The sequence below is a fragment of the Pangasianodon hypophthalmus genome, chromosome 30 (genome assembly GCF_027358585.1).
Source record: "Pangasianodon hypophthalmus isolate fPanHyp1 chromosome 30, fPanHyp1.pri, whole genome shotgun sequence".
NCBI lineage: Eukaryota > Metazoa > Chordata > Actinopteri > Siluriformes > Pangasiidae > Pangasianodon > Pangasianodon hypophthalmus.
Window position 1 is genome coordinate 1,161,288 of NC_069739.1, and position 12,853 is coordinate 1,174,140.

General features: G+C 44.3%; 1 protein-coding gene across 1 annotated transcript; it reads right to left on the reverse strand.

The window, feature by feature from the left end:
• Window positions 1-9,394: 9,394 nt before the first annotated feature.
• Window positions 9,395-10,387, reverse strand: LOC117596520 (trace amine-associated receptor 6-like). Its single transcript, XM_034301841.1, has one exon. It carries the CDS (start codon window positions 10,385-10,387, stop codon window positions 9,395-9,397), a length of 993 nt encoding a protein of 330 aa, XP_034157732.1.
• Window positions 10,388-12,853: the final 2,466 nt, after the last annotated feature.

Below are 12,853 nucleotides of genomic sequence, written 5' to 3' on the forward strand. Positions count from 1 at the left end.
CTGAAACAGAACACACAAAAAGAAATGAACAAAAAAAAAAGAAAGAAAGAAAAAAAAAAACATATACCAACAAAATTACACCAACATGCTCACATGCACACACAAACACACGCTAGCACCACACACAAACACGCACACACAAACACACTACCAACTACCCGCAAAAAAAAACAGAAAAACACACACTCGTACAAACATCACCACTCTAACGATTTTAGCGCGCTGATGATCTAATTATACACACTGCGCAACAATTACAAAAAAAACTGAATACACAGTATCACAAACAAAACAATAAAGAAATTCGCTAGAAACAAAACAGCAGCTCGCCGTCAGCAGACGGCCCCAATGGTTTGAAGTCACAGCAGCAAATCAGCAGCAGAAGTCACCTGCTAAATAAAGGACACCAAAGGCACCTATAAGCTCATATATAACTAGCTAATTAAAAAAAAAAGATAAGAATTAACATAGCGACATACCACAAGCAGCGATGCAGAGGAGCTCCTTTAAAAAAAAGGGGAAACCTCCCAGTCAACCGACCACACAGCCTAATAGGGGCAGGTAACAGTGAATCAAGTGGCATACTAAAGCCAATATACTAAATATAGCAAGAAAGCTACATACCGGAAAGCAGGAACCGATGCAACACAACCTCAGGCTTACAACACTCACAGATGAGATATACGCACTATAAGCGCAAACAAGCAGCAACAAACTCCTGGAGCAGGACTCCAACAACTGCACCCTTTACAATCAAGGCACAGACCTCTACGGGCTCCGACTAACAGGAGAAAACCCAGGGTAGACGAGCAAACCAACAAAAAAAAACTGCCACTTACCTTAGCATCGCCAACGCCGTGCTTTTAAAGGAGCTCCGAGGCTAACAATTGTCACAAATCAGTCGCATCTAGTGATGTCATACAGGTGCGACACAACACCGTTGCTGTAGCTTAAAGACACAGGCACCTCAACATCTATCCACTACATACGCAGTAATCGGAGAGAATTAAGAACAGCAGAGAGGAAGTGGAAGAAATCGCAACTCGACACAGATCTTGTCTCTTACCGTGCTCTCCTGTCCAAATTTTCATCTGAAGTGACTTCTGCTAAGACTGTCTTCTACAAACAAAAGCTGGAATCCTCTGCACAAGATCCTTGCAAGCTCCACAACATCTTTTCTTCACTACTCAACCCACCGGCTCCTCCTGCTCCATCCTCCCTGACTGCTGAAGACTTTGCCGCTTTTTATGATGATAAGATTGGAAAAATCTGCCAGACATTCACTTCTAGTCCTACACTACACACCTGAGGATTCTCATTCGCTGACACAGTTTTCTAAACTAACGACAGAAGAAATCCTGCAAATCATCTTATCCTGCAATCCTACCACCTGCCCATTGGATCCAATCCCTTCCACAATGCTCCAGACCATCTTTCACGACCTCCTCCGCTTCATCTCCACTATCGTCAATGGCTCCATAACATCTGGTCATGTACCAACCTCATTCAAGAGAGCAAGGGTTATTCCCATCCTGAAGAAACCCACTCTAGATCCCTCTGACATCAGCAACTACCGACCGGTATCACTTCTCTCTTTTCTTTCTAAAACCCTTGAATGAACTGTCTATAATCAGCTGTCTTGCTATCTCTCAGAGAACAACCTCCAAGATCCCAATCAGTCTGGCTTCAAACCAGCACACTCCACAGAGTCTGCCCTTTTGGCCGTCACTGAGAAGCTACATGCCGCTAGATCAGCCAAACTATCTTCAGTCCTCATCCTCCTTGACCTTTCAGCAGCGTTTGAGACAGTGAACCACAAGACTCTCTTGTCCACCCTCATGAGCCTAGGAATTCATGGTGCAGCATGGCAATGGTTTGCTTCCTACCTGGAAGGTCGGTCATATCAGGTGACATGGAGAGGATCCACATCTGCTCCCCACAGACTCTCCACTGGTGTTCCACAAGGCTCAGTACTTGGTCCTCTCCTGTTCTCCCTCTATACCCGATCTCTTGGTGCAGTCATATCCTCACATGGGTTTTCATACCACTGCTATGCAGATGACACTCAACTCATCCTCTCCTTCCCTCCCTCAGACACTCATGTTTCTGCCTGAATATCAGCATGTCTGGCAGACATTTCATCATGGATGACAGCTCATCAGATGAAAGTTAATCCCACCAAAACTGAAGTGCTGTTCATCCCAGGTGATTCATCCCCATCTCAGGATCTTGCAATCTCCCTAGGCAATTCTCTGATCTTGCCTTCGGTTACTGCACGCAACCTTGGGGTAACCATGGACAATCAACTGTCCTTCTCCTTTCACATTGCTAATCTGACGTGCTCATGTCGATTGTTCTTGTTCAGTCCCTTGTCATTTCAAGACTGGACTACTGCAACTCACTCCTGGCAGGTCTGCCTCTGAGCGCCATTCATCCTCTGCAACTGATCCAAAATGCAGCTGCATGATTGGTTTTCAATCTTCCTAAATTTTCCCAAACCACCCCATTGCTGCGCTCCCTCCACTGGCTTCCTGTAGCTGTCCGCATCAGATTTAAAACACTGATGCTCACCTACAAAGCCAAAAACAGACCAGCACCCACTTATCTCAAAGCTCTCATCACACCTCGCGTGGCACCACGCTCCCTCCGGTCCTCTAGCACTGCTCTACTGGTCCCACCATCTCTCAGGGTACAAGGAAGGCATCCATCGAGACTCTTCCCTGTTCTGGCACCAAGGTGGTGGAATGAACTTCCCCTAGATGTCCAAACAGCTGAGTCACTGAGTCACGACATCTAAAGACTTACCTCTTCATAAAGTACTTAAGTTAGCATTTACACACACACACACACACACACACACACACAAAACAAAAACAAACAAAAAAAAAAAACCCTCACAACAGAGTTTTGGGCTGATGGTATTCCTACTTTGTGACCTAGTGAGCCAATATCAGAATGTATTTCTGATAGACTTCACAGCACTTTTGTAAGTCGCTCTGGATAAGGGCGTCTGCCAAATGTCATAACTGTAAATGTAAATGTACTCGAATATTAATATTCAAGGCTTTAGTTATTAGTAAAATAGCTAATGATAATATCAATTGCCATAAATCAACTATCATAGCTTAACTGTTTATTAAGAATAATAATAGTGACCTATAAAGCTATCTAAAGGTTCAGAATTCTTTACTGACAATTAAAATTATTTAGTAGCTTGGTTTCAGCTTTGATCTGAGAGACAGCAAAATACAATCGGTTCAAAAGAATAACAGACAATAGAGGAGTGAATCAAATACTGGGAAATTTGAAAAGGAAGGTTTCCACGCCACTTGGGTGTCGAGAACAGACCTTTAAATAACTGTTATGAATTTATAAGGAGCTCTAGCTCCAATTAATTGGTCTCAGTTTTCAGCTGAGTGGATTACGAGCTCTCTGAACAGGAGAAGTGCTCATTGTGATCAGATTGGTTAAACACAATCAGGTTTATATAGAAGTGGACGGTGACTGTATATCATATTTGATGCTACTATTGTAAAACGGTAACTGTAAAAATTCACAACCAAATGACTTATGGCTCAAACAGCTCTGGTGCTTTTATAGTTTAGAAATTGATCACATCCCTGAGTTTGTGTGGCAGCATATAAATATGTGATGTTATGCCTTGTTAGAACCAAAGGCCTAGTAGTTATTGCCAAGAGAATAAAACCTGACATTATGCAAACATGTGTTTAACAAAGCCTCAACTAAATATCAGTACTAAGTGCTTAAGCTGAGAAAACCTGTCTTATGAATAAAGCATAAATGTAAAAAAGGGTGACAAAAATATTTTCAGGGATCTGTTTATTTTCCTGTAACCACAGTTTTGACCGCAAGAACAGTCACAAGGTCAGGTGTCCACATACTTTTGGCCATATAGTGTAAATGCTTTAACCTAAACGGAGCTGCCACTTTCACCTGCTAACACACACAAACTCAGCAAAATGCTGTCAGATCAAGCTGCTCTGCTTAGAACAACTGGCTCTCTCTGCTCAGAAAAACGTCTCACTGACACACAGCATATAAAAGGAGCATTGTCAATCACACACAGGTGTATTCATGGAATTACCCACCACTTTACTCAGATTCTGCCTTCCATACAAGAGCAGCGCTTGACCACGTTCCCACCACCACATACAAATCTGGTTTATGGCTGGCTGCACATGTGCTTAGCACAAACCACACTACTGGACATATGAAAATTAACCCTGCTTAGGTTTACTCTTTGGGTCTGCGGCCAACGAAGCCCTGGAGGAAAGGGCAGGTTTCAGAAAAGAGAACCCAGCACAGCCAAATAGATTGGCCTGGCTTGGCACCCACGTAAGTTCTGTCGGCCATGTGCGACAATGGACAGAGGCACACTATCAGACTCCTATTTGGCCTCCAAAAGGTGCCCCCACACCACTAAAGAGCCCTGCAGAGCTCGTTCGTTAAGGACAGGGGCTGACAGCAGGAAGCTTTATGGCTGAAAATATTGCTCATTGGTCAGCGACATAATCAAGCCCTGGGTCCTGACGACAAATGTCACAGGGGTTCAAATTATAGTTCCATCATTGGTCCCCAACCTTTTTGGGGCTCATTATGTTGTCAGTTTTGCCGCTTTGTTGCAAGAAGTTCTTTCCCTCTTGGACAGAAGTGTGATGAAAAGAGTAAACCCAATGGTTCAGAACAAGGGGTTCTATTCAATGTACTTCCTAGTTCAGAAGAAAGACAGTGGTTTTCATCCAATTCTAGATTTGAGAGGACCTGGTTGTTGAAAGCTCCCTTGTTTCTATCTCTGTTTACTATTTTGCATTCATAAATAATATTTTGGTAACTGGCCCTGGTCTAATCTGCCCCCTTTAAAAAAAGTTCAAGTCTTGAACACACACAGGCTCCTATCTGCCCTTTGCCAAGCAGGCCATGTGGGACCCATCTACCCTCACTTACAAAATATAGGAGACATTGCACTTCCGTCCTCACGCACATTATGGTGCTTGGTGTCACTGGGAACAAAACTACTGAAGCAGACCACACAATTCATTATTCCACTGACCAGTAAATTCCAGCTCCTGCTGTCTTAGCATAGCCTGCTACTAAAACCCAAATACCCTAGACAGAAACCTCGCTCAGTGAAAGGGGAACAAGTTCTAACTCTATGAAGACACAAGGGTTTTGCCTGGGAGTGGTGTCTCATCAGAAAGAGTCACTACAGATGTCTCTCTCACTGGCTAGGGAGCGGTGTCGGGCCACAGAGGAACAGTAGGTGTGTGGAGCGTCAATGCCAGAACACATCAACTAGCTGGCATTGAGGCCACTCTATCTAACCCTCAAATTATTCTTTCTGGTTTTCAAAGATGACCATGTTTTAGGCTGTTTGGATAACATCTTGATTTTCAGATACATCAATCACTAGGACGGTATGAGGTCAGATGGCACTTGTCATGAAAAAACCTCAGGTGGACCCACACGTGGTTAGCCTTATTGAAAGTAACTTAGTGACTACCCTGTGCAGGAGATTGGCGCTTGTTCCCAGAAGTGCTGTCCCAATCTGGGAAAAGTTGGCCTACTTGTGGCTATACACAATAGACCTATTCACCAATGCCAGATTAGTTCATTGTCAAGAATGGCTCATCCAGGAGGAGCTGGATATTCAGGTCAGGACACACTGGTCCACAACTGGGTATAATAAGCTTGAAGTGACAGTCCTAAAATTCACCAAAGAATGACAAGGTCTCTGTCCATAAAGGGGTACCCACATAAATTTGATCATAATATTATTGGAATCCAAGATGGCAGGGTGGTAGCATGCAGTGGCCACTTTGGGTTCAGTAAAGGGTGCTATGTTACATGTGGTCAATACTAATTATGAAACTTTTACCAGGGATGTGCATCAGGAACACTGGTGAACATGTCTATCTTCAGCAACTTTAGATGAACATTGTAAAACAAAGCTTAGGAGAAATAAACAAGGACAGTGGGAGGAGCTCCATGTCCTCGGGCTGCTATGCAAAGCAGGCCGCGGGACAGCAGTACCGCATAATGCTGCCAGCCAGGATAGAGGTCGCCTGAAACGGTGTGCGAGGAAGCCAAAATGCGGTAAACGAGCGGGCATCCTTTGTAGGCTAAAGGCAAACCTTAGCTGCCTGGCTCTACCATCCATTCTCTTCACCAATGTTCACTCCCTCAAAAATTAATCGAGATTCCTCAGACTACACCACAAACAACGAAGGGTGCAGGAATGCTGTATAAAATGCCGGTCATACTACCTCCCCAGACAGTTCACAAAAGGGAAGTGCTAACTGAACTATAAGGGCCTCTCACTAACGTAGAGAAAGCGCATCGGGACAGATTTTTCATTGTCACTGAGGACATGAAATTAGTCTGAACCATGAAATCAGTGCTGCTAAAATTCTGCCAGCATGTTTATTTTGTGACTCGCAGAACAAACACTCCAGGGAGAGTTCAGAGAGGCTGCTACACACAGCCACCACACCACAGATTTGGAGGATACACAGCATCAGTGACTGGCTACATCAGCAAGAGCATAGATCACGTGACGTCCTTTAAGTCCATCACTACACGTGCAACCCAGATACAGTGGATGTCTGCAGAGGTGTGCACACTACTGAAAACCTGAGACACTGCCTTCAGGTCTGACGACAAGGCAGCCCTCCATACAGCAAGGGCCAGTCTGTCCCAGGCTATCAGAGGGGTGAAGTGCAACTATGAAGAAAGAATTCAGGGTCACTTCAACCCCAATGACACACAGCGTATGTGGCCAAGAATTCAGGCCACCACAGACTATAAAACTACACTTCTTGTCTGTGATGTTGATGCCTCACTCCCATATCCACTGAATGATTTCTATGCACAGTTAAAGCACAGAAAAAGCACAACAACAACAACATGCTGGCAGGAAAGAAAACCCCAACTCCCACTGACCAAGTACTGTCTGTTTACAGCAGACATCAGAAAAGTCTGTCCAGAGCTAACTGACGGAAAGCTGACGGTCCTGACAACATACCTGGCTAGGTGCTCAGGGAATGTGCTTATCACTTTGCAGATGTCGTCACAGACATATTCAACATATCCCTGAGACAAGCAGTCATCCCTGTGTGCTTCAAGATGACCAGCATCATCCCTGTGCCAAAGAGATCACCTGTGTCCTGCCTGAATGACAACCGGCCCATTGCACACCTATCATCATGAAGTGCTTTGAGCAGCTAGTCATGAAACAGATAAAGAGCAGTCTTCCCACCAAACTGGACACATTTCGGTATGCCTACCATCCCAACCACTCAATAAAGGTTGCCATATCTGCTACTAGCCAACTTTCTCTGACTCACCTGGACAAAAAGAACAATTATGTAAGGATGCTGTTCATAGACTTCAGTTCAGCACTCGACACATTCATCGCACAACCGATAAGAAGGCTGAGCCTGCTGGGTTTGTCCACTCCCTCTGCAACTGGACAGTGGACTTTTAGAGTGGGAGACCCCAGGCAGTCAGGATTGGCAACTCCAGCACCACCACACTCAACACTGGTGCTCCTCAAGGCTGCATGCACAGTTCACTGCTGTTTACCCTGCTGACTGTGCTGCAATGTACAGTTCAAATCACATCACGTTTGCTCGTGACACTCATGAGCTACAACGATAAGTAAGCATACAGGGATGAGGATGGTGTACAGATAATCTATCTCTTAATGTAGATAAGACCTAAGAGATTATTGTTGACATCAGGAGGACCTGAGTAGACCATTTACCACTGCACATCAACAGAACAACTGTGGAGAGAGTCAAAAGCTCAAAGTTTTTTGGTGTGCACATGGCGAAGGACCTCACCTGGACTATCAACACCACCTTCCAAGCCAAGAAGGCCCAGCAGCACCTCCACTTCCTGTGGAGGCTGAAGAGAGCCAACCTCCTCCTTTTTATCCTCAACACCTTCTACAGCAGGATGATACAGAGCATCCTGTCCAGCTGTCTCACCCAGTTGTACGGAACTGCACAGTTTCAGAGGAAGTACAGCGGATTGTGAGAACAGCTGAAACGATTATCTGGGTCTCTCTACCAGCTATCGTCAACTTGTCAAATAAGTGCTGCATAAGCAAAGCCGCCACCATTGAGGACGACCCCGCTCACCCATCTCATGGACTCTTCAACCTCCTGCCATTTGTGCCATGACCACCAGACTCCGGAACAGTTTCTTCCCTGAGGCAGTCAGATTACTCAACACACTGCTGCCTCCCAAAGCTCACCTAAGCTAGTCAAACACCTAACCCAGTATGACTCAATACCACTGCACATCTCCTCTTTACAAAGCTGCAACAGAGACTTTATTTATAGAACTCTTTTTGCTGCCAATATCACTGCTGCACATTGATGCTACACTACTCAATAGTTTACAGTTCATGTTTTGTGTATTTATTGTCCTGCACTCGTCTCACACTTGTGTGTTTGCACTTTATATAGTTTTGTTTAATGTTATGTGTTGAACCATGGTCCTGGAGAAACAACATTCCGCTCCATTGCATACAAGCTGTATATGAAATTGAAATTTAAAAAGACTACTTGACTTGATTATTTGGTTATGATTTCCAGCCTGAAATGCTTTGTCCCATATCTGTACATCGTACAAGCGTAATAGCTTCGATCAGTCATCATGGAGGAATGAAATCTTGCTTGTACTGTGGTTGTCAGACACACTGCATGAAACCTTAAGTACAAGGACGAAACCATTTCCACTTTTAAGGTGTGGCTATCATTTCTGCATGCCATGTGGTGTTTGAAAGATCTTCTCTCAGTTAACACTCTCTCCTATGTTGATTTTGGGTACATGGGCACATGTCATTTAAGCCAGCTTCAAAGCTTTTGGTCTCATTGTAGGATCTATCCAGGGCTCTAGATGCACTCTCACCATCACCCACTGAACCCTTGAGTGAAAGTTGTCAACAGCAAAAGTGGAACAACCCTGTGTTAATGCCCATGGTTTTGGAATGGACACATATGGATATGATGGTCAGGTGTCCACATACTTTTGGCTATATAGTGTAGTGGTTCAGGTTACAATTTTAACATCAAATGTTCAAAAAAAATCTGAATCAATGTACAAATTAATCTTTTTAAAAACCTGTTTATCTTTGGCCTATATATGTTAAAACATTCCCCTTCTGATGTGTATATGTAAGATTCTGTAGAAATCCAAATTCCTACCATCAGTATATAATATTTATGGTATTATATATAATAGAAAACCAAATATTGCTTTTATATTGTATTATATTGATGATGGGAATTTGATTTCTTACAGTTTTTTTTATATTTTATAGTATAATAGTAATATTTGGGCACATCATCAGAAGGAGTGAAAAACTTCACGAAAGAACATTTATTAATGCAGAGTCTGTTTGAAATATACGCAGAGTTATGATTAATTGAATGCACCTCCTAAACCACGGATAAAACAGGGCGTAAATAAATGGATTAATGGTGGAATTAAGGTACAACATGATTAACACTTTATGAATAGTATCTGCCTGTAGTTCAGTAACATTGCCTAATAAACTGTAAATAAAATATGGAAGTAAACACACCAGAAACACAGCCACTAAAATGCCGAGGACTTTAGCTGCTTTTCTCTCAGATTTCATCGAGTGTGAGGTGATTTTCTGTGTTTTAGGCCGTGTGTGATTATTAAGCTCTCTGATAGCAGTGGCATGTTTTTTAGCAATCACAAAAATTCGAGTATACAATATGATTATGACAGTGAGTGGAAATATAAATGACACAACATAATCAATTATAATCCAAACCTCATTCAGAGAGAGAATGCACTCTCCAGCACACATTACAAAACTTGTGAAGGTTCCACTGAAATAATAGAATGCTGTGTTATACACCACACACACAAGCAAGTTAGAATAAATCACAATACACATAGTCCTACTAGAGACTGTGTTTGTGTAGAGAAATGGGTTTGAGAGAGCCAAATACCGATCCACAGAGATGAGAGCAATATTATAGATGGATAAGATTGTGAGGAAACCAGTAATTAACCAAAAAATGGTGCAGAAAAGTCTCCCAAATATCCAGCACGACTCGATTGTCCAGATTAACAACAGCGGCATTACAAAAGCACCAATGAAGAAATCCGACACCGCCAGAGAGAGCACAAGCATGTTTGTCGGTGTGTGAAGCTGCTTGTAGTGAAAAACAGAGATGATGATGAGCAGATTTCCACACACTGTTAGAAGAACCACAGCAGCTGAACACACGTACAGTAAGATATAAACTGCAGGAGATACAGATCTCTCTGGACAGGAGAAAAGCTCACAGCGATCAGACTGGTTAAACTCTGTCAGGTTCATGAATACAGCATTTCTCTAATGTATACACAGAGTTTAAAGCAATACCTCATAAATTTGATGCTACCATTGTAAAACTGTAACTGAAAGAGTCACAATCAAATGATTATGGCTCAAACCGCAGTGCTGCTTTTATAGTTTAGAAATTGATCATGCCCCCTAATTTAAATGATGGCATGATACATATGATGTCATGCCTTGTTGGAAGAAAAAGGCATAGGGATTTTTTTTTTCTAAGTGATTCTGCAGTAATGAGTGAATATGCAGTAAACCGTTAAAAAATAAACATAATGGCACATTTTGATCCTTTTACAAAGCAGTTGTGTATGTTCAGGTGGCTGATATTTTCTCTCTTGAGGCTGCTCAGTGTGCCAGTGAGAAAGAAAACCTTCACCATTCACATTTCATCACAATATTATTTGTAAAGTTTTATATTTGGTATTTCTTTGCTAGCCTGTTAAATTATTTTTTTTGGATCAAAATCTTTTTTCTCTTTCCAGATACCATAAGAGTGGTGTAGGTACTTACTACATAAGAATAGCCATATGCTTCTTTAAGTAATCAGTGTCATAAAATTACTCGAATATTAATATTTGTAACGTGGGGTTTGGGTTTTGTTGTGTTTCATGTTCATTGTTCTCATGTCTTTTATTTTGGAGTTTAGTCACGGTTCCTGTCTACTCATATGGCTCCTTTGCCCTCTTGTATTCCTGCTATTGGTTCCTTTGTTCTTTGTGTCATATTCTGATTGGTTGTTTAAGTCATGTGTCTTGTTCCTCATTGATTGGATTGTGTTATGTGTCCTTGATTGTTTGGTATACATAGCCCTCATGTAGCCATTGTCTCTTGTTGTATGTTGATGTTGTAACATGCAGTCTGTTCGTGTCTACTTTGGTCATGCCAAGTTTGTTCATGCCAAGTCAAGTCTGTTCAAGTCAAGGCAAGTCTTTATTTGTATTGTGGATTTCACTTTGCTAATTAAAAGCTGCACTTGGGTTCTTCACTACGCTCGCCTCAGTGGACTAATGTTAGAGAATACATGATCCATACCATGAACCCAGCAGCTTCTCACCTCCTCTGCCTTTGTCAAGGCGACAGGGCCATAGAGGATTATGTTAAGGACTTTTGTGGATTGTGCCATTTAGTGGACTTTAATGACGTGGCCCTCAAAGACATTTTCCGTTTTGGTCTCCCAGAAGAAATCTCTTTGTTAATGCCACGTCACATGCCTCACTGGACTCTGGCTACATATATTGACTTTGCAATCCGGTTGAGTGGTTCCTTGTTCACTGTGGGGATTGCGGCACCCACCACACCGGAGCATTGTCATGTCAGGAGTTGTTCACGTCATGCCTGCCAAGCCAGGGCCTGCTCACGTCATGCCTGCCAAGCCAGGGCCTGCTCACGTCATGCCTGCCAAGCCAGGGCCTGCTCACGTCATGCCTGCCAAGCCAGGGCCTGCTCACGTCATGCCTCCCAAGCCAGGGCCTGCTCACGTCATGCCTGCCAAGCCAGGGCCTGCTCACGTCATGCCTCCCAAGCCAGGGCCTGCTCACGTCATGCCTCCCAAGCCAGGGCCTGTTCACGTCATGCCTCCCAAGCCAGGGCCTGTTCACGTGATGTCTACCAAGCCATGGCCTGCTAACGTCACACTTGCTAATCCAGGGCCTGTTCACGTCATGCCGGACACTCAAGAGCCTCTTCACAAAATAGCCGCCAACCCAGAGACTTTGTACAAAATGGCCGCCACGCCAGAGTCTGCTCGCGACATGGCCGCCACGCCAGAGTCTGTTCGCATCATGCCTCCCAAGCCACGGCCTGCTAACGTCAAGTCTGCCAAGCCATGGCCTGCTAACGTCACACTTGCTAATCCAGGGCCTGTTCACGTCATGCCGGACACTCAAGAGCCTCTTCACAAAATAGCCGCCAACCCAGAGACTTTGTACAAAATGGCCGCCACGCCAGAGTCTGCTCACGACAAGCCTGCCACGCCCGAGTCTCCGGCCAAGATGGCCGCCACGCCCGAGTCCCCGGCCAAGATGGCCGCCACACCACGGCTGCTATTCTTGAGTCTCGACCCATCATGACTGCCATGTCAGAGCTTACAGTCAAGATGGCTGCCACTCAGGAGCCTCGTCATGCCATGGCCACCTTGCCAGAACCCCGTCATGCCATGGATGCCATGCAAGTTTCCCCTAAGAATTTTCTGGGGAGGGGATATAGTACCCAAGCTCCTGCGGATGCGGAGCTTGGGCCAGGACTGATGAGACTGATTGCCAGTGTGATGGATCCACCTCTGATGTCAGTGCGAGTCGCTGGCACCCCAGAGGCCTCCCCTGTCCACAAGTCTGCCCCAGAGGCCTCCCCTGTCCACGGGTCTGCCCCAGAGGCGGTGGCGTCCGCTGCAGAACCTCCCGAGGTGGCAGCATCCAATTCTGAACACTCTGCCTGTCCTGTCATGGCCAAGGA

What these genes read in the sequence shown, in the direction of transcription:
- LOC117596520 (XM_034301841.1), bottom strand. Translation starts at nt 10,387, where the DNA reads ATGAACCTGACAGAGTTTAACCAGTCTGATCGCTGTGAGCTTTTCTCC.